This window comes from Salvelinus alpinus, chromosome 9, assembly GCF_045679555.1.
Source record: "Salvelinus alpinus chromosome 9, SLU_Salpinus.1, whole genome shotgun sequence".
NCBI classification, from domain to species: domain Eukaryota; kingdom Metazoa; phylum Chordata; class Actinopteri; order Salmoniformes; family Salmonidae; genus Salvelinus; species Salvelinus alpinus.
In genome coordinates this window covers 33,836,410-33,860,301 of record NC_092094.1, presented here as the reverse complement: position 1 = coordinate 33,860,301, position 23,892 = coordinate 33,836,410, and the positions used below count along the sequence as shown (strand labels likewise).

The following is a 23,892-nucleotide window of genomic DNA, read 5'->3' as shown; positions in this document are numbered from 1 at the left end:
TCGGGCTACCCCGGTGGGAGTTAAACATTCAACCATGGCAACCAAGTAAATGGGCGGGATAAAAACAAGAAACTACATTTTTTGTCAGGTCGATGTTTACGTCTTGTCATCATCATTATTGCCCAAATATTTACCCAAACTGTTCGGATTGGAGCACGCAAAGGTTTGTTTACGATAATTATTCCTACAGATTGCCAGGCGGTCGCCTGTAGCTAACGCGTCTGACTTCAGAATTGTCACCAAATCATGTATTTCATGGAAATTCGGAGCCTTATCATCCTAGCCAAGCAATATCCTAGTATTAAGTGTAGGCACATCGTTTTTTGGCTCAATGACTGTCAACCAAACTTTAGTATCAGTGGACGCTGCTGAGGGGAGGATGGCTCATAAAAGGCTGGAGCAAATGGAATGGCATCAACCACATGGAAACCATAGCTGTATTCAAATACTCATACTAACTGCACTAACCTTACTACTTGTGACATAAATTGAGTATGTAGTATGTTTATTGGTCATGGTATGGATATAGTTAGTATGCCCAAAGTTCCCGGATTCTTACTACATTTGCCAAAATACGAAGTATACAAGCAGTAGATACGAGTGGCACAGCGGTCTAAGGCACAGTATCGCAGTGCTAAAGGCATCACTACAGACCCGGGTTCGATCCCGGATTATATCACAACCAGCTGTGATAGGGAGTCCCATAAGGTGGTGCACAATTGGCCCAGCGTCGTCCGGGTTAGGCAGTGGTAGGCCTGTCATTGTAAATAAGAATTTGTTCTTAACTGACTTCCCTAGTTAAATAAAGGTTGAATATTTCCATGCTTTAGGGCCCATAATGCAATTCTTCAGAAAATGGGCGTGACTTCACAACTTTTTCAGATTTGAAGAAAATGGAGGGAAATATGCAGCTGAAGTCCGAAAGAGAGAGGATACAAATTCATTGCTTTAACTAATTATGACAAATGTTAAGAAAATGTTATCCAATGGTATAAAGTAATGACTTTTGAAATATGTTACGTTACATGTTATGTTGGCTGACAATTTGTTTGCTACGCTAACCTTACGAACCACATAACATATCATTACAGTAGTTGCTTGTCTGTACCAGTATGTTAGCTAGCTACTTTACGTTAGTTGGCTACTAATACATCGAACTTGAAAGTATATTAACTATGTTAACTAACTACCCAACGTTTATTGACTTGATTATTCACGTCATGCTTAGCTAAGTGGTATAGTCATTGTGCGTTGTCAATGGACATTGCTAATGAAGTCGTAAGATGTCCAGCTAGTAATTTGTTAGCTATGCTAGCAAGAAGTTCCAGTAGACAGAAGAAGTGCAAGTACACTCAACTGAATGGATACTGTTTGTTTGCACTATACTAAAATGACCTAATAGTATTGTAATGACCTGACTAGATCATAAAGGAACAATTGGTTTATTAACCCAACTTTACACAGGCTACTGTTTTCCGTAGCCCACGCCAAATACATGAAAGATAACCCACAAGCCAACTGTGACCTTCTCTTGTTAAGGCCAGACATAAGAGAGAGAACAAAGGCTAAACCTGGTCTTAACGTCCAATGCTCCATCCCCCGCCAACCGCCAGGATGCCCGGCATCAGAACATCCCAGGCATTCCCGTGATTGGCAGATAGCAGGTTGATTGGCATGTCGAACCCCGCGAATACTGGGTACTGGTAAGGACAACACAACCTACGCGGGTCTGTGCGGGTTGCTACAGTATGTAGAATATACTCAGTAATTATGTAGTGTAAAGTATGTTAGTATAGGTATTCGAACACAGCTCATGTGTTCGATCGATTTGATACCATTCCGCTCCAGACATTACCACGAGCTAGCAAGAAGTTGCATAGCAACAGCATCAACTTCCGGTAGACAGAAGAAGCGCTGAAAGGATACTGTTCGCATGCAGTATACTAAAATGACCATATAGACTCAGCAAAAAAAGAAACGTCCCTTTTTCAGGACCCTGTCTTTCAAAGATAATTCGTAAAAATCCAAATAACTTCACAGATCTTCATTGTAAAGGGTTTAAACACTGTTTCCCATGCTTGTTCAAAGAACCATAAACAATTAATGAACATGCACCTGTGGAATGGTCATTAAGACACTAACAGCTTACAGACGGTAGGCAATTAAGATCACAGTTATGAAAACTTAGGACACTAAAGAGGCCTTTCTACTGACTCTGAAAAACACCTTAAGAAAGATGCCCAGGGTCCCTGCTCATCTACGTGAACATGCTTTAAGCATGCTGCAAGGAGGCATGAGGACTGCAGATGTGGCCAGCGCAATGACTTGCAATGTCCGTACTGTGAGACCCCTAAGACAGCGCTACAGGGAGACAGGACGGACAGCTGATCGTCCTCGCAGTGGCAGACCACGTGAAACAACACCTGCACAGGATCGGTATATCTGAACATAACACCTGCGGGACAGCTAACAGGATGGCAACAACAACTACCCGAGTTACACCAGGAACGCACAATCCCTCCATCAGTGCTCAGACTGTCCGCAATAGGCTGAGAGGCTGGACTGAGGGCTTGTAGGCCTGTTGTAAGGCAGGTCCTCACCAGACATCACCGGCAACAATGTCGCCTATGGGCACAAACCCATCGTCGCTGGACTAGACAGGACTGGTAAAAGTGCTCTTCACTGATGAGGCGCGGTTTTGTGTCACCAGGGGTGATGGTCGGATTCGCGTTTATCGTCGAAGAAATGAGCGTTACACCGAGGCCTGTACTCAGGAGCGGGATCGCTTTGGAGGTGGATGGTCCGTCATGGTCTGGAGCGGTGTGTCACAGCATCATCGGACTGAGCTTGTTGTCATTGCAGGCAATCTCAACGCTGTGCGTTACAGGGAAGACATCCTCCTCCCTCATGTGGTACCCTTCCTGCAGTCTCATCTTGACATGACCCTCCAGCATGACAATGCCACCAGCCATACTGCTCGTTCTGTGAGTGATTTCCTGCAAGACAGGAATGTTAGTGTTCTGCCATGGCCAGCGAAGATCCCGGATCTGGGACCTGCTGGATCGGAGGGTGAGGGCTAGGGCCATTCCCCCCCCAGAAATGTCCGGGAACGTGCAGGTGCCTTGGTGGAAGAGGGGGGGTAACATCTCACAGCAAGAACTGGCAAACCTGGTGCAGTCCATGAGGAGGAGATGCACTGCAGTATTTAATGCAGCTGGTGGCCACACCAGATACTGACTGTTACTTTTGATTTTGACCCCCCTCCCCCCCCCTTTGTTCAGGTACACATTATTCAATTTCTGTTAGTCACATGTCTGTGGAACTTGTTCAGTTTATGTTCAGCTTTCTTTTTTTGCTGAGTTTAGTATGTAGTATATACTCATTAATTATGTATTATAAAGTATGTTAGTATGGGTGTTCGAACACAGCTCATGTGTTTAATGTATTTGATATCATTCCGCTCCAGACATTTACCACGAGCCTGTCCTCACCAATTAAGGTGCCACCAGCCTCCTGTGTTTGGTATAGCTAGCTACAGTATCTACTGTATGCATTGTTTTTGCCCCTACTCCCAACTCACTCTCTTCAATGTCCACCACCAGGTGGCGCTAGTCTTCACTTTTTCATAGTAGTGTAGAATCAGGCAACATATTACAGTATATAATAATTCTAAAGCTGTATACTTCTTTAAGCTTACAAAAGATGCAAACATTATGCATTTTTCCTTCTTCATAGATGAAATATGCAGTTTTAACCATTGCATTGCTTGTGATGCACCTTGCCTTTGGAAAGAGCTCCCACAATCATGAAGAACATTATGTGTCCACCAGCACTGAGCATGACATGCAGTGTTACCCAACCTTTTTTGGTTACTGTACCACCAACTGAATTTTACTCTGCCTAGAGTACCCCTAAAGTACCCCCTCATGTGCATTTTACCAGTAACCCTATGGTCTCATGAGTTTTCTGAAGTATCTCCTGGGATAGGACAAATACCCCCAGGGGTCCCAGTACTCCTGGTTGAAAACCACTGTTCTGCTGGGAACTGAGGTTTTCATTTTTTTCTTCATCTGAATAATCTTTTCCCCTCTCAGTCATATTCACTATCTCTCCACTTGGGTTTTAGGACAGAGATTACTTTTTTTTTTAAATAGTCCAGCTGAGCAAAGGGAAAAAATGATGGGCATCGTGAAGAAGATTGATACAGATTCTGACAAACATTTAAACTCAGGTAAAAAAGAAAAGAGAATGTATTGCCCATTAAAATAACATCAAATTGATCAGAAATATCAGTGTACACATTGTTATGATAGACAGAATGGTTTGTAAATTCTGAGTTCACTTTCCTGCTTTAGAATGTCTATTTATGTACTTTAGAGCAGGATGGGTTTCTTGAATGATCACTTATCGAAAACATATTTAGAAAGATGCCCAAAAGCATGTACTTACAGTATCTATCAAATAACAACCAACGTAAATGTTATCTTAGATGTAGGCTGTATGTGGTAGCTGACACCACACCAAAACACTTCCTCATTTGAGTCAAACTAGTGAACCAAGCCCTGTGTACCAGCTGGGGGTTTCCTGTGTGTACATTTTAACTGGCTTTGACAACCATCAGTGCTTTCTTTACTGAATCCACTCGCAGAGTATATTATATTTGGTCTATTGCTGAGATGACTTTACAATTCAAAGATGTATTTTGGGTGAGTTACTTTAACATACTGACTAACTACTTGGATGCTCAATCTATATGATCTCTATGGTTAAGATAGGTTAAGGTTATTTTTAGAAATGCACTGCACAAAGGCAATTTTTTTATTATTATTTTTTAAATGTAACCTTTATAGGCAAGTCAGTTAAGAACAAATTCTTATTTACAATGACGACCTACCGTGGAACAGTGGGTTAACTGCATTTCTCAAAGGCACATCGACAGATTTTTACCTTGTTAGCTCAGGGATCTGAATCAGCGATCTTTCGGTTACTGGCCCAACGCTCTTAACCACTAGGCTACCTGCCGTTATGTTTTTGTGATGACATAACACCTAAGACATAATACCCGCTTCAGAGGCAGTACTTGACTAAATTCAGAGGCAGTACTTTACTAAATTAACCATAGTATTTCTCATTGGCTCTCAGATTGTAGTCTTTACAAATGTGTTTGTTTTATGGCCTCAGCCAATTTCTTGACAAAAACTTTTTTTCAGAAGCTATGTTTAAGAAATGTATTAGTAATTATTTTTGTGGAAACTTGCTCTTCAGTGTGTGGAATAATAAATGTACTGGTGTATTATGTAATTTATCTAAATAACTAGGCCCCATTTTTGTAAAATAGTCGCTGACAAATGTTCTACACAACTTGGGTGTAGCTCATTATCTTAGCTGGATTGCTCTTTTCAGCGTGTCGGTAAGCGTGATAAGCCTTTCCTGCTGAGCTTCCTTTAAAACGAACCCAACCGTGAACAGGCCAGGCTCCCCACTCTTTCTGTTTTCTATCTTCTGACTGTGATGCATTGTCAGAACTACAAAGCCACAGACAACTTCTGGGTTGATTTGCATTGCAGGCTCAGTACCATAATCCCCTTCTAACCTTTGCAAATGAAAATTAACACATGAAATTCATTCACTTATTGTACATGTTTTCTTATTACTTTGTATTAAATATTTTTGGTATTGAATTATGTTTGATATTGTATAATAATTGTGTAATACAAATACCAGTATTTGACATTCTGTATTCTACATCTATTTATTTATTTTGGACTTCACATAGTACACAATCATGCATAAGCCAAAGTTCCGCTAACAGAACACATTCAATTGTTTGCTGTTGATACATAAGGTGGTTGACAGTGGAATAATTTCTGATACTGGTAAGTACGTGATGACCAACTACTGTTTATGGTTGTTTTCCTGTGGTAACTGGGTGGTATGTACTGTAAGGTATGAGTGATACAGTGTGGGCCCAGCAACAGGTGATGTATCATACAACATGTTTATGACTTTCACCTGCACTGGCATTCAATACTATTATGTACACAGCATCCATTAAATCATTTTGTTTTGCCAAACACCACAAAGCTGGATAAGTGTCAATAAAGGCTGTGGCTGAAAGATTAATAGTTGCTTTGTTGCATCTATTTTTTGAAAATGACTTTCTTTGGACCTTTATATTAAAACATATTTGTTTATTTGAGGTTGCTAAGATAATGGTATGATTCTGTATGGTTGTAGGGAGTGGATTTCATCAGTAATGTGGGATATGAGGCTCTCATCCAGAGACTCTGTGATGGTCGACGGATGTGCAAAGATATGGAGGAGCTCTTGAAGATGAGGTAATTGTTGTCAGCAAAGCGTTTCCTACATTGTGTATGAAATTATATTAGGCCACAATTATAAATTAAGAAATATTGTGTTTCCATTGGGTAGGGCATCTGCTGAAGAGAGATATGGCAAAGAGTTGGTGATGATTGCACGCAAGGCAGGGGGACTCTGTGAGATCAAGTGAGTGGCTCTGCTCTCAGGATTCATGGAAACTAAATGCCTTACTTTTTGGTGGAAAGAGAGAGAGGTGTGTGTGTGAAATGAATGTATCTGCACATTCTCACAGTTATCTTCTTTTCACAGCACTTTGAAAGCATCCCTTGACCAATTCAAAGTCCGTAAGTAGAACACAATTGTCCACCTGTTAGCTATGGAGTTGCAACATCTGTCAGCGGCACTCTACTTCATCCCAGATTTGTAATGTTGTCAAATCTCATGTTTTGTAGAAATTGAGAACATTGGGAACCTACACATACAACTGTCTGGGGTGTTAAAGGAAGAGGTCAAGAGGATGGAACAGTTCAGGGAGCGACAGAAAGAGCAGAGAAAAAAGGTTTTGGTTTGACCTTTTATAGTATTCACCCACATGAGGAAATTGCACAGGAGTTTTTACTTCTATCTGACAGACAGTGAAGTAATGTGGCTACTATAATCACCCTATAATGTTTCCAGAATCACTGGACGGTTTGAGTTGTCCCACCTAAACACTGTAGTGAGATACAGTACATAGATTTCTGTAAGTTAGTATCTCAGGTCATGTTCTTGGAACTGCATGTCTAAAGACAATCTATTGTTAGCTCATAGTGGTGAATATCTACATATGTTGTATGATTAATTCATATACTTTGATATCAAATGTTCATAACCATTTGCTGTTTTCCATGATAAAGGACAGACATCCACTATTGATCTGTAATTGATCAGCAATTTGTGCGTCAGTCACAGTATACTTTCCTCTGTCTCAGTTTGAAGGCATCATGGACAAGGTTCAGAAGATAAAGGTGTCTTTATACAAGAAAACAATGGAGGTGAGCACAGTTCCTACCAGAAACCATCTTCATTTCTTTATCTGTATGCTTGTTTGTGTGACGTCAAACCCTGAACCTTATAGTTATGTTTGTCTGTGGTAGGTAGGGCACAATGTGTCAGGGTTATTTTAGCTTTACTTACAAAGAACCTTTGGTTAGTATGGTTCAAGAAAACCTTAAGGTTTTTCTATATGCTGGTAAGTAAATTGGTTATATACACAAAACATATAAGGCACACCACCAAGCGCATACAGATAAAAATGGAAACATGGAGGGCCATTAAAGTCAAGCGTTGTGAGAGAGGGTGGAAGAGAAAGACGAGCTGTGGAAAGAGTGTAGAGGTCTAACAAGCTTTAGTGTAAATGTGAGTGCACAATATGTACTGTAGATATTTTTGTATATGCAGTTGAAGTCGGAAGTTCACATACACCTTAGCCAAATACATTTAAGCTCAGTTTTTCACAATTCCTGACATTTAATCCTAGTAAAAATAGGTCAGTTAGGATCACCACTTTATTTGAAGAATGTGAAATGTCAGAATAATAGTAGAGGGAATTATTTATTTCAGCTTTTATTTCTTTCATCACATTCCCAGTGGGTCAGAAGTTTACATACACTCAATTAGTATTTGGTAGCATTGCCTTTAAATGGTTTAACTTGGGTCAAACGTTTAGGATAGCCGTCTACAAGCTTCCCACAATAGTTGGGGGAATTTTGGCCCATTTCTCCTGACAGAGCTGGTGTAACTGAGTCAGGTTTGAACGCCTCCTTGCTCGCACACACTTTTTCAGTTCTGCCCACAAATTTTCTATGGATTGAGGTCAGGGCTTTGTTTTATTCTCCTTAAGCCATTTTGCCACAACTTTGGAAGTATGCTTAGGGTCATTGTCTATTTGGAAGACCCGTTTGCGACCAAGCATTAACTTACTGACTGATGTCTTGAGATGTTGCTTCAATATATCCACATAATTTTCCTACCTCACGATGCCATCTATTTTGTGAAGTGCACCAGTCCCTCCTGCAGCAAAGCACCCCCACAACATGATGCTGCCACCCCCGTGCTTCACGGTTGGGATGGTGTTCTTTGGCTTGCAAGCCTCCCCCTTTTTTCTCCAAACATAAGAATGGCCATTATGGCCAAACAGATCTATTTTTGTTTCATCAGACCAGAGGACTTTTTCTCCAAAAAGTACGATCTTTGTCCCCATGTGCAGTTGCAAACCGTAGTCTGGCTTTTTTATGGCGGTTTTGGAGCAGTGGCTTCTTCCTTGTTGAGCGGCCTTTCAGGTTATGTCGATATGGGACTCATTTTACTGTGGAAATAGATACTTTTGTACCGGTTTCCTCCAGCATCTTCACAAGGTCCTTTGCTGTTGTTCTGGGATTGATTTGCACTTTTCGCACCAAAGTACGTTCATCTCTAGGAGACAGAACGTGTCTCCTTCCTGAGCGGTATGACGGCTGCGTGGTCCCATGGTGTTTATACTTGCGTACTATTGTTTGTACAGATGAGAGTGGTACCTTCAGGTGTTTGGAAATTGCTCCCAAGGATGAACCAGACTTGTGGAGGTTTAAAAAAAAAAAAAAAAAAACATCTTTGGATTTTCCCATGATGTCAAGCAAAGAGACACTGAGTTTGAAGGTAGGCCTTGAAATACATCCACAGGTACACCTCCAATTGACTCAAATGATGTCAATTAGCCTAACAAAAGCTTCTAAAGCCATGACATAATTTTCTGGAATTTTCCAAGCTGTTTAAAGGCACAGTCAACAGTATATGTAAACTTCTGACTCACTGGAATTGTGATACAGTGAATTATAAGTGAAATAATCTGTCTGTAAACAATTCTTTGTTGTTTGTTAACAAGAAATTTATGGAGTGGTTGAAAAACTAGTTTTAATGACTCTAGCCTATGTTTATGTAAACTTACAACTTCAACTGTATAGTGTATGTGGACAAATTAGTGGATTTGACTATTTCAGCCACACCCATTGCTGACTGGTGTATACAATTGAGCACACAGCCATGCAAGCTACATAGACAAACATTGGCAGTAGAATGGCCTTACTGAAGCACTCAGTGACTTTTAAGGTGGCATCGTCATAGGATGCCTCCTTTCCAACTAGTCAATTCGTCAAATTTCTGCCCTGCTAGAGCTACCCCAGTCAACTGTAAGTGCTGTTATTGTGAAGTGGAAACGTCTAGGAGCAACAACAGCTCAGCCGCAAAGTGGTAGGCCACACAAGCTCACAGAACGGGACCGCCAAGTGCTGAAGTGCATATCGTGTAAAAATCGCCTGTCCTCGATTGCAACAATCACTACCGAGTTCCAAACTGCCTCTGGAAGCAACGTCAGCACAAAAACTGTTCGTCAAGAGCTTCATGAAATGGGTTTCTATGGCCGAGCAGCCACACAGAAGCCTAAGATCACCATGCGCAATGAGTGTCGGCTGGAGTGGTGTAAAGCTTGCCGCCATTGGATTCTGGAGCAGTGGAAACGCGTTCTCTGGAGTGATGAATCACGCTTCACCATCTGGCAGTCCGACGGACTAATCTGGGTTTGGCAGATGCCAGGACATCACTACCATAGTGCCAATTGTAAAGTTTGGTGGAGGAGGAATAATGATCTGGGGCTGTTTTTCATGGTTCGGGCTTGGCTCCTTAGTTCCAGTGATGGGAAATCTTAACATTACAGCATACAATGACATTCTATACAATTCTGTGCTTCCAATTTGTGGCAACAGTTTGGGTAAGGGCCTTTACTGTTTCAGCATGACAATGCCCTCGTGCACAAAGCGAAGGCCATACAGAAATGGTTTGTCAAGATCGGTGTGGAAGAACTTGACTGGCTTGCATAGAACCCTGACCTCCACTCCATCAAACACATTTGGGATGAATAGGAAACGCAGACTGCGAGCCTTCCCAGAATGGAATGAGATGTTCGACGAGCAGGTGTCCAGATATTTTTGGTCTTGTAGTGGATGTGTGAATTCTGTGGCAAGCCGAGGGAGCGCCTCTGAAACATCTTAACTCTCGGCTTAGCAAATCCTGCTTTGTTTGTTTTATCTTAGTCTCTCTGCTTACACATGCATCTCTCGCTCTCAATTGTATTTTGTTCCTCATCTTGCAGCAACTTCCTGTAAAGTTTCAAATAATAATAGCTGTCAGTATCTAATAATTGGAGGTATGTACATTGTGTAGTATTGTAAACCAGACAACAAGTTCCCTTTCTGTGTGTTCTTTCCCTCCCAGTCTAAGAGAACTTATGACCAGAGGTGCAGAGAGGCGGATGAGGCAGAGCAAGTTGCTGAGAGGATGATCAGTGTAGCTACCACCACACCCAAGCAGGCTGAGAGGGTAAATCACTTTACTCTTCCCGTCCACACTGGACAACACATCTACTTACCTGACAATGGGAACAAGGCTTAGAAATAGACAATTAAGTTGTATGAAATTAGTACTCCCTCTGAGTACTTGTGTAAGATTGACCGAAAAATACTTTATGTTCAGTCTGTACATGTTTTGAGTTGTTTGAAAAATTACAAAGGATGTGTATTGCAGAGGATGTTGGACTTTCATCATAGAGTGAATGGAAACACCCATTCTGCACTGTTGCTGTGTGTGGCATTAAGTAAAACCCTTGTTCATGAAGATTACCGCAACTTTCCTCTTCACCTGAGTGTTGAAATAGAAATTCTGTTCTATCATTTCCTCTTTAAAGACGTACTAAAGGATTTCCAATTATGTAATTGTAAGATCATTTCCATACTCTTTAGTACTGACATTTATGCAATGGTTTCCTCCCAGTCACAGTAACATTCCTGTTCGTTTGCAGGTGCACAACAAGTCTAAGCAGTGCAGGGAGGCAGCAGGAGAGGCAGGTAAGGGATACTAGGCTAGTGAGCTCCTATCTTTTCCATTTTTTTTATCTAAATACTACGAATAAAGGCAGTCTATGACTTGGCTAATTAAAGATCCTCGAAATCAAGATTGCTGAGAAGCCACAGCATGATTTGACAGCTTGGTTTTGTTTCCCTTTCATCACCATATTGCTGAGATTTAACAGAAATGAACTGTTGTACAATGACTTCAGTTCCTATTTCATCAATGACTTCAGTTCCTATTTCATCAAGTAATTTTGGAATTGGCTTCTAATGTGCAGATGATATTTCGAAAGGCCATAGATATTGTTCCCTCCACTGAACCTTAAAAAATTATTCCAGCATAGGAGTCATTAAAGGAAACATGTACAACTGACAATCTCTTAGAAAAAAATATAAACTATTGGAACTAAGACTTCAAAATAACTGGTATTGGCACAAGTTGGAGGGAATGTTGGCACATAACTAATGAAATTACAGTTAACAAAAATGTAGGGTTAATCCAGTATAAATTAATGTATAGAATTTATTACGTGAGACAAAATTCACAAATTCTATAGCACAACGGCAGTCATGTCTTAAATGTAAAACTAACAATGACTCAAAAATCCTTGCCTTCTGGGAATCAAATCAAATTTATTTATTAAGCCCTTCTTACATTAGCTGATATCTAAAAGTGCTGTACAGAAACTCAGCCTAAACCCCAAACAGCAAGCAATGCAGGTGTAGAAAGCTATGAAGTCCAAAAGTTTTGGGCGGAGTTAGACAGTTGGCAGTCAGAAATATTACAATGTGGTGAATTTACTTTTATTCCGTCTGTCTGCATATTTAAAGACATGGCATATGAGGATGCAGTGAGATACCCGATGGGTTGGACAATACTTTTCTTGTCAATCATCTTGAAAAAAAGTGTATACTTAAACTGGAAATCAACCAATCCTCCGTCAACACAATGGAAAGGTCAACATTTTTTATTATCTAAATGTTGAAAGTGTGTGGGTGACCGAGAGAAACAAAATGGTGCAGTTTGCGGCCATGTGGCGGAGAGTGATGCGGGCGCTGGAGATGGAGGGTGTGAGGGAGCAGGTGGGTCTGGGCAGGTGTGATGTCGTTGATGTTTGTGTGTCTCTGTATACTTTCGTTTGTATGTGTATGTTTTGTAATATAAAAAATGAATAAAAGGTGAGATGAGAGAAACATAAAGGACTGTGTATTATCTGAGTACCACCTTTTCTTCTTTGTCTGCAGAAAAACAATACATGTCAAATATTGAACAGCTAGACAAGATTCGTCAAGAATGGGAAACTACACACGAGAGTACTTGTGAGGTACATTAAGCCATATTCTGATGTTAGTCCTAGGAAATAATTTAAGTTGGATTGAACAGTACGATGAGACAAACTTTTCTTAAATGACGTAAATATTTGCTATCAGACTAGCTGCTGGTTCACAGATTGTTGTAAAAAGGGGATGTCCATCCAATACAGATGAATCATACAATAGAAATTTGGTTTGCAGGTCTTTCAGCAGCAGGAGGGAGATCGTATCAACATCCTGAGGAATGCCATCTGGGTCCACTGTAACCAATTCTCAATGCAATGTGTCAAAGATGATGAGGTTGGTGAAGTTTGTCTTCCCTTACCATGTTGTATTGTAATCCAGTATGTAAGACAATATACAGAATTTGTATTGACTGTACCATATAGGAGCTTAAATAACTACTAGATTATAACTGGGCTGTAGAGCTGATTAGTAGTTAACAAAGAAAGCCAATTTAATGTGTTTAAGCCGTGCCCAAAATGTACTTTCAGTGTTATGAAGAAGTGAGGAAAACTCTAGAACTGTGTGACATCACGGCAGACAATGACTGCTTTGTTGAGATGAAAAGCACTGGCTCAAGTCCACCAGGTAAGTACACCACCTGTCCAGTTTCCTGGTTTGTGTACATGAATATGTTCCAGGTCTGAACATTTCAATATTATCTCTGAACTTTTCAAATGTCAACTTAGTCAAATATTGATGAGAATAGAGTGTGTATTCAGACACCTTGGATTCTTCACATTTTATTGTGTTACAATGTGGAATTAAAATTGTTTATTTTTATTTTTTAAATGTCAACAATCTAAACAAAATACGCTGTAATGTGGAAGAATGGAAGAATAAAGTGGAAGAATAAAAAAATACATATATATATATATAATAATGAAAACATAACTAAAATATAGTCGTTGCATAAGTATTCAGCTCCCTGAGTCAACACACGTTATAAACACCTTTGGCATCGATTACAGTTGTGAGGCTTGTTGGATAAGTCTATAAGAGTTTTGAACATCTGGATTGTGCAATATTTGCCCATTATTGTTTTCAAAATTCTTCAAGCTCTGTCAAGATGTTGGGGATCATGGCTATAGAGCAATTTTCAAAACTTGCCATAGATTTTCAAGTAGATTTAAGTCAAAACTATAACTTGGCCACTCAGGAACATTCACTGTCTTCTTTGTAAGCAACTCCAGTGTAGATTTGGCCTTGTGTTGTAGGTTATTGGCCTGCTGAAAGGGGAATTCCTCTTCCAGTCTCTGGTGTGAAGCAGGTTTTCCTCTAGGATATTGTCTGTGCTTAGCTGAGTGCAAGCGAGTTGATATAAGACAGGTAAATTGCCAAACCTGGAGTTAGAGCTGGAAAATGCCTGTGTTCCAGTTTTTACATGACAAAATTGCAAACTAACATGTGTTTGACACTCGTGCCGCCTTAACGCCATCTGAAAATAGATCCCCATGTAACTTATTTTGTGATCTGTTGAGCCAAATTTTACTTCTGAACTCATTTAGGCTTGCCTAAATAAAGGGGCTGAATACTTATGCAATGACTATTTTAGTCATGAATTCTTTATTTTCAAATATATAAAAATACCGTTTTGTGTAGATTGTTGACAAAAAGTACAATTAAATCCATTTTAATCCCACTTTGTAACACAATAAAATGTGAAGAAATCCAAGGGGTCTGAATACTTTTGTAAGGCACTGTATGTGGCCACATGGAGAAATAATGTGTTCCCCCTTTGTTTGCACTTTGCAGTGCATCCACCTTTCTGTGATACACATTTTACTTAGGCCTTTGGTGAGTTTGCTTTGCTGAATGCCTGTGGTTTCTTCCCAGCTCCCATTGTGTTTGAGAACTATTATGAGAGGGAGCCCTCGACAGACAGCAATGGCAGTGCCTGCTTTGTAGGAGGAGTTATGAAGAGGTTAGAGACACTTATAAAGATTTTCTGTTGTTGCACTACAAGAATGCGTATTTGAAATAATGTAACCATCAAAACAACATCTTTACAATGTGAAACAAAACAAGTTCTGTTGAATTACTTTTAGGTTTTCAAACCTTTTGCAAGGGAACTCATCGGCTGGCTCTAAAACAAACGTCAATGACGGTTCACAGCCACTAGCACCACCTACTGGTATGTATGCTGCTAAAATTACTGTAACTACACTGAACAAAAATATAAATGCAACATGTAAAATGTTGGTCCCATGTTTCATGAGCTGAAATAAAAGATCCCAGAAATGTTCCATACGCACAAAAAGCTTATTTCACTCAACTTTGCACAAATTTGTTTATATCCCCGTCAGTGAGCATTTCTCCTTTGCCAAGATAATCCATACACTTGACAGGTGTGGCATATCAAGAAGCTGATTAAACAGCATGATCATTACACAGGTGCACCTTGTGCTGGGTAAAATAAAAGGTCACTTTATATTGTGCAGTTTTGTCACACAACACAGTGCCATAGATGTCTCAAGTTTTGAGGGAGTGTGCAATTGACATGCTGACTGCAGGAATGTCCACCAGAGCTGTTCCCAGATAGTGTCATGTTAATTTCTCTACCATAAGCCATCTCCAATGTTGTTTTAGAGAATTTGGCACCCAACCGGCCTCACAACCGCAGTCCATGTGTATCCACGCCAACCCAGGACCTCCACATCTGGCTTCTTCAACTGCGGGATCGTCTGAGACCAGCCACTCAGACAGCTGATGAAACTGTGGGTTTGCACAACCGAAGAATTTCTGCACAAACTGTCAGAAACCATCTCAGGGAAGCTTATCTGCGTGCGCGTCATCCTCACCAGGGTCTTGACTTAACTGCAGTTCGGTATCGTAACCAACTTCAGTGGGCAAATGCTCACCTTCGATGGCCACTGGCACGCTGGATAATTGAGCTCTTCACGGATGAATCCCGGTTTCAACTGTACCGGGCAGATGGCAGACAACGTGTATGGCGTCGTGTGGACGAGCAGTTTGCTGATGTCAACGTTGTGAACAGAGTGCCCCATGGTGTCCATGTGGTCATGGTATCGGCAGGCTTAAGCTACGGACAACAAACACAATTGCATTTTATCGATGGCAATTTGAATGCAGAAATATACCGGACAAGATCCTGAGGCATATTGTCGTGCCATTCATCCGCCACCATCACCTCATGTTTCAGCATGATAATGCATGGCCCGATGTCGCAAGGATCTGTACACAATTCCTGGAAGCTGAAAATGTCCCAGTTCTTCCATGGCTTGCATACTCACCAATCATGTCACCCATTGAGCATGTTTGGGATGCTCTGGATCAACATGTACGGCAGCGTGTTCCAGTTCCGCCAATATCCAGCAACTTCGCACAGCCATTGAAGAGGAGTGGGACAAGGCCACAGGCTACAATCAACAGCCTGATCAACTCTATGCGAAGGAGTAGTGTCGCGCTGCATGAGGCAAATGATACTGACTGATTTTCTAATCCACGCCTTTACCATTTTTTTTAAAGGCATATGTGACCAACAGATGCATATCTGTATTCCCAGTAATGTGAAATCCATAGAGTAGGGCCTAATGAATATATTTCAATTGACTGATTTCCTTATATGAACTGTAACTCAGTAAAATCTTTGACATTGTTGCATGTTGTTGTGTTTATATTTTTGTTCAGTGTAAATACAGTAAGTGTGGTACTTTTCATTGTGTGTAGGACTGTCAATAGAAACCATTTTGTGGACAGGGTCAGGGATATGTTTTTCCACTGTCATTACATTGTTACTTGTCAGGTAAAAACAGAGACGAAGAGGATTGTGATGTATGTTTTTTTCTATGTTCCCTTATAACAATGCATTGTGTTATCTAAAAGGGAAAAGTCTTGTTCCACTCATAATTTGGAAACAGTAGTAGCCCATAACTTTATCGTGCAGGTTTTCCATCTATTTTACTTGACCACCAGGGGGCACAAACATCCATCTGATTGCAGGTCAACTGTCCCTTAACTTCTTGACGCACGGATCCCTTTAGCGGGATCATTTTCGTAAACAACCGCTGAATTGCAGAGTGCCAAATTCAAAAAAAATTGCTACAAATATTTATATTCATGAAATCACAAGTGCAATATAGCAAAACACAGCTTAGCTTGTTGTTAATCCACCTGTCGTGTCAGATTTTGAAAATATGCTTTACAGCGAAAGCAATCCAAGCGTTTGTTTGAGTTTATCGATCACTAGACAAAACATTAAGAACACCTAGCAGCATTGTATATTGGTCACGAAAGCCAGAAAAGCAATAAAATGAATTGCTTACCTTTGATGATCTTCGGATGTTTGCACTCACGAGACTCCCAGTTACACAATAAATGTTCCTTTTGTTCGATAAAGATTATTTTTTATATTAAAAAAAACTCCATTTGTTTGGCGCGTTATGTTCACTATTCCACAGCCTTAGGCAGGTCATCAAGGCTTGACGAAAATTCAAAATAGTATCCGTAAAGTTCGTAGAAACATGTCAAACGTTTTTAATAATCAATCCTCAGGTTGATTAACATCAATAATCGATAATATTTCAACCGGACTGTAAACTATTCAATACTGGAGAGAAAGAAAATGTCGAGCAACCAGTGTCGAGCGCATGAACTAATGTAAGGACATCCGTCTATCCACTGACACGTTTTGATAAATCTCGCTAATTTTTCAGAATAAAAGCTTGAAACTATGTCTAAAGACTGTTCACACCCTGAGGAAGCCATTGGAAAAGGAATCTGGTTGATATCCCTTTAAATGGACGAAAGGCAGGCAATGGAACAGTGATTTTTCAAAATAAGAGTCACTTCCGGGTTGGATTTCCTCAGGTTTTCGCATGCAAAATCAGTTCTGTTATACTCACAGACAATATTTTGACAGTTTTGGAAACTTTAGAGTGTTTTCTATCCTACTCTGTCAATTATATGCATATTCTAGTATCTGAACCTGAGAAATAGGCAGCTTACATTGGGAACGTTATTTTTCCAAACATAAGAATTCTGCCCCTTAGCTTCAAGAGGTTTTAACCTAACGTAGCAGGCCTAGAAAGACGCCTGAGCGGAGTTCCCACTTCTGTTTTTCAGGGGAAACGGAAGTTAGGTTAAAAATACCGTATCCCTAAAAAACAGAAACGTCAGCTTTCTGCCACCGCCGCTAAGGGTGACTGTCCCTTCGCATAAAAGTAGCTGTTTCAGCAATATTAAGCAGGGTCTGACACTACATCACATGGGCTTACTTTTTCAGTTCAGTTAATAGAGGTAGTAATGAGGTTTCAAACTGCCAGTGGCTTGACCAAATAACTGATTAATCTGCTTGCCTTTGTGTAATCCTTAGCCAACACATCAGATGGAGTGTACGCCTCCATTCCTGGATTTCAGCAAGTGCAGCCAACCATCTCAGAGAGCAGAGAGGAGTACCAGGCTCTGTATGACTATGAGGCTCAGGTCAGAATATTCTGACACTCTATATGCCTGCATTCAGCATATAGGCCTACACTAAGAATGAGTGGATTCGCGTTTCTGTTACATTTGAACCACAACTTGCCTAACCCGGCTTTGTCCATTTCTAGGGTGAGGACGAGCTGTCCATGTTTGCAGGGGAGACGGTTGTGGTCATTGAACAAGATATGGATGGCTGGTGGACTGTGAAGAGAAACGGCATGTCAGGACTGGTCCCTGGATCCTATCTGGCCAAAGAATGAACTCTTCTTGGCACAAGTAGTAAGGCTATAGGGCACATAGCATACCCCCACCCCGCATGTCTTAGTTTGACCATTTTCTCTAAGCCTTACAGGGCTGATAATGTTAGCTCAGTCTTGGCCATATGTGTTGTTGAGTGAAGTTACTGACCTGAGACCATGGTTTTATCTAATGATGGAGATTATTCACTTATGTATTGTCAAAATGGAAAGACGTGCACTTACCTCTTTTACTTTCCTCTCGAGTCTACAAGCACAACAGTTTGTGGGTTGTTACACAAATAGAGTACATTTTGCTTCCCTACGATATTTTAAGTAGAAATTGTGCAAGAATATTGAACTTTAAAAGCCTCCCAGCTAACAATTATAGAGAGATCGTTGTTGTAATGTTACCTGTAATGTTCCCCTAATGTTTGTGTCCAGTTTTCCGTTAGTTAAGGGAACATTCTATCTATGTTAGCATAAACCTTCAGAGAACCTTTTTAGCATGTTTTGGCCTTAGTTAGAACATTCCCTTAATGTCAAACAGAATATACCCAGAACCTGGTTACCACATTCTAAAAATATACAATGTTAATGTTCTAGACACGTTTCATGAGAACATTGCAAGAACATTCATGTGTCCAGTTTTCTGTGGGTTAGGAGAATATTCCATCAACGTCCCACCAAACATACACAGAACATGGTTGCCATGTTCTCAGAACATAAGATATTAATGTTCTAGACACGTTTCATGGGAATGTTGCAAGAACATTTGTGTATCAACTCACTGCCTTCCTGAAGACAAACAATGTATACGAAACGCTTCAGTCTGGTTTTAGACCACATCACAGCACCGAGACTGCACTCGTGAAGGTGGTAAATGACCTTTTAATGGCGTCAAACCAAGGCTCTCCATCTGTCCTCGTGCTCCTTAACCTTAGTGCTGCTTTTGATACCATCGATCACCACATTCTTTTGGAGAGATTGGAAATCCAAATTGGTCTACATGGACAAGTTCTGGCCTGGTTTATATCTTATCTGTCGTTAAGATATCAGTTTGTCTCTGTGGAGGGTTTGTCTTCTGACAAATCAACTGTAAATTTCGGTGTTCCTCAAGGTTCCGTTTTAGGACCACTATTGTTTTCACCATATATTTTACCTCATGGTGATGTCATTCGGAAACATAATGTTAACTTTCACTGCTATGCGGACGATACACAGCTGTACATTTCGATGAAACATGGTGAAGCCCCAAAATTGCCCTCCCTGGAAGCCTGTGTTTCAGACATAAGGAAGTGGATGGCGGCAAATTGTTTACTTTTAAACTCTTACAAAACAGAGATGCTAGTTCTAGGTCCCAAGAAACAAAGAGATCTTCTGTTGGATCTGACAATTAATCTTGATGGTTGTACAGTCGTCTCAAATAAAACCTTGGCATTACTATGGACCCTGATCTCTCTTTTGACGAACTAATCAAGCATATTTCAAGGACAGCTTTTTTCCATCTTTGTAACATTGCAAAAATCAGAAACTTTCTGTCCAAAAATGCAGAAAAATTCATCCATGCTTTTGTCACTTCTAGATTAGACTACTGCAATGCTCTACTTTATGGTTACCCGGATAAAGCACTAAATAAACTTCAGTTAGTGCTAAACACGGCTGCTAGAATCTTGACTAGAACCAAGAATGTGATCATATTACTTCAGTGCAATAGTTTATGTGTCGGGGGGCTAGGGTCAGTCTGTTATATCTGGAGTATTTCTCATGTCTTATCCGGTGTCCTGTGTGAATTTAAGTATGCTCCCTCTAAATCTCTCTTCTCTCAGAGGACCTGAGCCCTAGGACCATGACTCAGGACTACCTGGCCTGATGACTCCTTGCTGTCCCCAGTCCACCTGGTCATGCTGCTGCTCTAGTTTCAACTGTTCTGCCTGCGGCTATGGAACCCAGACCTGTTCACTGGACGTGCTACCTTGTCCCGGACCTGCTGTTTTGGACTCTCTCTCTACTGCACCTGCTGTCTCTAACTCTGAATGATCGGCTATGAAAAGCCAACTGACATTTACTCCTGAGGTGCTGACCTGTTGCACCCTCTACAACCACTGTGATTATTATTATCTGACTCTGCTGGTCATCTTTGAACATTTGAACATCTTGGCCATGTTCTGTTATAATCTCCATCCGACACAGCCAGAAGAGAACTGGCCACCCGTCATAGCCTGGTTCCTCTCTAGGTTTCTTTCTAGGTTCCGGGCTTTCTAGGGAGTTTTTCCTAGCAACCGTGCTTCTACATCTGCATTCCTTGGAGTTTGGGGTTTTATGCTGGGTTTCTGTAAGGCACTTTGTGACATTGGCTGATGTAAAAAAGGCTTTAAAAATGAATTTGATTTATTGAATGTTCTTACAACATTCCCATGAAGCATGTCTAGAACATATCTTAAATTACCACATTCTGGGTAAGTTCTATTTGACATTAATGAAATGGTTTCTTGGAAGCATTCCTTGCACATAACGGGAACATTCCTATGAAAACATTAGTTAATGGTCTACTGAGACTCTTAAGGGAATGTTCTCCAAAGTTGTTGGAACATTTTTGTTAGCTGGGCTGTTACATTAAATGAAGTGCCCCTCTGCGGTGATGTCTCCAATGTGATAGGGGAGTATAAGCCAATTTGGTTTCAACAGTGTGTTGTTATTCTCTTTGAGATTTTGTCTTTGAAATTTGTATTAAGAATATTGGTAGTAGTAATAATTTGTCAAACAGTAAATAGTTTCTCTGGATTTCCTGAATCAGAAATGCCCTCAACTGTTTTTCTGGTTTGTCCTCTCTCGGGGTTATGGCGTAGGTGACCATAGATGGTTTCTAGATGCATGGAAGGGTTAATTCGACCGAGAACAGTGTGAGCCTCACCCCCTCTAACCTAATGGCGTTCACTATGGCCCTGTTCTTCACCACTTCTACCTGAGTCCGAGCCAGCAACCTGTACACAGCATCCAGTCGAAGCTATCAACTGCCTTTTCTCTCAGGAGGGCAGCATGAGTCCACGTGGAGTGTGTATGAAGAGATCCCGTCCAAACTTCTCTCATGCTGCTGGTGTACTGGTCGGAAAATGGACAAGACTTAATGCACCATAAAGGATGGTGGTGGCAGCTCAGGTGAGAGATTTGTCTGCTTGGGAAAAATCTGATTATTCCCAGATATTGGAATCGGGACATTATCAAGGGCCATCCACTTTGAACATGTGCCATTGAGAGGACAAACTGAAACACTATTTGAAGAAGAAAATGAAGAAACGCCAGAAGAATGAGTGCCGGGAAGGAGGGGGGGTGGTCAAGTGTGCCTGTAATTGATTTATGCTTGTCCAAAAAGCTTTATTTGGGGTATCAGGTTGATTGTGGAGGTCTGCACACTGCAAAATGTATAGTAATTTATACAAAAAATGCATTGCGATACCGTCTTGTCATTAACACAGGGACAAATGGGGCCCGGGATGAGAAAATGTAATGCTAGAAATATAAGATGAATATAATGTATGTCAATGTTAGTAGTGCATGCTGTATATTTATTTCCCTGTCTGTAAATTTACATTCTGCCAGTGTGTACTAAATTGAGGGTCTTAAATTCGAGTGATAGACTCAACGCGACGCAGAAGGGACTGTTATTTTAAATTTGGGTTGGATAATTTAACAAAGTCAAAAGCCAGAATCCATAAATGAAATTGTGTAATCAAGCATATGTGTAACTGTATGAAATGAAGGTCTTAAGTTAAAACATTCTACTGCAATGGTTTTACAAGTAAGGGGTATGGAATAAGGATCAGTTACTAGTTGGAGTGTACAACCCAGAATGAAGGGTTTGAGAGTGTCTGTGGTTTTCATGCGTTAATTTTGTTTACTTATAATGATGTATTTTGATAGTTTAAGCAATAACCAAATGAATAAAATGTAATAATAATTATCACAGAGTGATAAGAGGAGGGAGTATACCAGAATGTTTTTTTGTCTGAAGCGATAGCCTTTAATTGTACTTCTTGACTCATACAATCATTGGTTCCTATAGGTGCTGGGTAGAGATATGAGGGGGATACGGTTCCCCTCTTCAGACTTTTTGTCAGAATGCCCAGAATAAGTTCTATAAATTTAGGTAGGAGACGGTGCCAGCCACATGCAGGAACCAACCCTATGAACCATGCCTATGTAAGTTTTTTGTATAGCCGTATATAAGAGAACTAATGGGACTGCCCCGGCAGAGCTCCTGACAGATGTGTACTATGGTGCATTAAGTTTGTTGGAACCTCTCCAACTTGCTGATAATAAAGAATGATTCATTTGAGTTTGACTATGACTCCCTGGTGGTAATTTCCACGACAAGATTTGAACCAGTTAAATGTAACTAAACATAATCTATATAAATAATGTAATCCTCAAAAGTAATTATTTATCATAAGAGGGACATAAACCATAACTAGTAATTCTGCATACTCCAAAAAAAGGTTAAAATCTCACATTTCTGGTAAAAAATAATTATAAATTGCTAAGGTGTAGTCAGTTTTGAGGACACAAGCTCAAGTACACAGTACAAATATGATAAAAATATGAAAACATGAAATATTTCTTCTTCAACAAAACTGTATGAATACAGCTTGAAATGACTTATATGCTTTCTAAATATAGTGTAATCAAATAATAAAATGACTAAGATTTCACCTTATAACTGTAAAATACATATTGGTATGTTTAGTGTTCGAGAAAATATGCATATTTTCTAAAAGGTCTTTCTTGATCAAAATGTCTGCCCCCACCACTATGAACATTACACATCTATTCATTATTTTACATTACTTTGATAAAGTTGGCTTTTAATCAATCTGTGAATGCACTAGAGCAGGGACGGTCGCCCTTTTAATGGCCCTCGGATCAATATCCCAAAAACAAGATATATACAGTACTCATTCAAGGGTTTTTCTTTATTTTTACTATTTTCTACATTGTACAATAATAGTGAAGCCATCAAAACTATGAAATAACACATATTGAATCATGCAGTAACCAAGAAAGTGTTAAATCAAAATATATTTTATATTTGAGTTTCTTCAAAGTAGCCACCCTTTGCCTTGATGACAGCTTTGCGCACTCTTGGCATTCTCTTAACCAGCTTCATGAGGTATTCACCTGGAATGCTTTTCAATTAACAGGTGTGCCTTGTTAAAAGTTAATTTGTGGAATATATTTTCTTAATGCATTTGAGCCAGTCAGTTGTGTTGTGACAAGGTAGGGGGTGGTATACAGAAGATATCCCTCTTAGGTAAAAGACCAAGTCCATATTATGGCAAGAACAGCTAAAATAAGCTAAGAGAAATGACAGTCCATCATTACTTTAAGACATGAAGGTCAGTCAATATGGAAAATTCAAGAACTTTGAAAGTTTCTTCAAGTGCTGTCACAAAAACCATCAAGCACTATGATGAAACTGGCTCTCATGAGGACCGCCACAGGAAAGGAAGACCCAGAGTTACCTCTGCTGCAGAGGATAAGTTCATTACAATTACCAGCCTCAGAAATTGCAGCCCAAATAAATGCTTCACAGAGTTCAAGTAACAGACACATCTCAACATCAACTGTTCACAGGAGACTGCATGAATCAGGCCATCATG

General features: G+C 40.2%; 1 protein-coding gene across 3 annotated transcripts; it reads left to right on the top strand.

Moving 5' to 3' along the window:
• Positions 1–144: 144 nt before the first annotated feature.
• LOC139584696 (proline-serine-threonine phosphatase-interacting protein 1-like) lies at positions 145–22,577 on the top strand. Of its 3 annotated transcripts, none has more exons than XM_071416818.1 (16): positions 145–163; positions 6,238–6,338; positions 6,433–6,507; positions 6,631–6,665; positions 6,774–6,880; positions 7,293–7,355; positions 10,609–10,713; positions 11,192–11,237; positions 12,486–12,565; positions 12,756–12,854; positions 13,049–13,145; positions 14,394–14,481; positions 14,606–14,691; positions 17,893–18,002; positions 18,128–18,278; positions 20,065–22,577. In XM_071416818.1, exons 2-15 carry the CDS (start codon positions 6,304–6,306, stop codon positions 18,257–18,259), a joined length of 1,158 nt encoding a protein of 385 aa, XP_071272919.1. In that variant the 5' UTR covers positions 145–163; positions 6,238–6,303; the 3' UTR covers positions 18,260–18,278; positions 20,065–22,577. The 3 variants fall into 3 exon arrangements, with proteins under 3 accessions (XP_071272919.1, XP_071272920.1, XP_071272918.1); XM_071416819.1 differs by lacking the exon at positions 145–163 and adding an exon at positions 3,286–4,231; XM_071416817.1 differs by lacking the exon at positions 145–163 and adding an exon at positions 4,269–4,706.
• Positions 22,578–23,892: the final 1,315 nt, after the last annotated feature.

What these genes read in the sequence shown, in the direction of transcription:
- LOC139584696 (XM_071416817.1), top strand. Translation starts at nt 4,677, where the DNA reads ATGACTTTACAATTCAAAGATGTATTTTGG. An exon ending in CCTTGACCAATTCAAAGTCC is followed by an intron (nt 6,666 to 6,773) that starts GTAAGTAGAACA and finishes CATGTTTTGTAG; the next exon opens with AAATTGAGAACATTGGGAAC. An exon ending in CACTGGCTCAAGTCCACCAG is followed by an intron (nt 13,146 to 14,393) that starts GTAAGTACACCA and finishes GTTTCTTCCCAG; the next exon opens with CTCCCATTGTGTTTGAGAAC.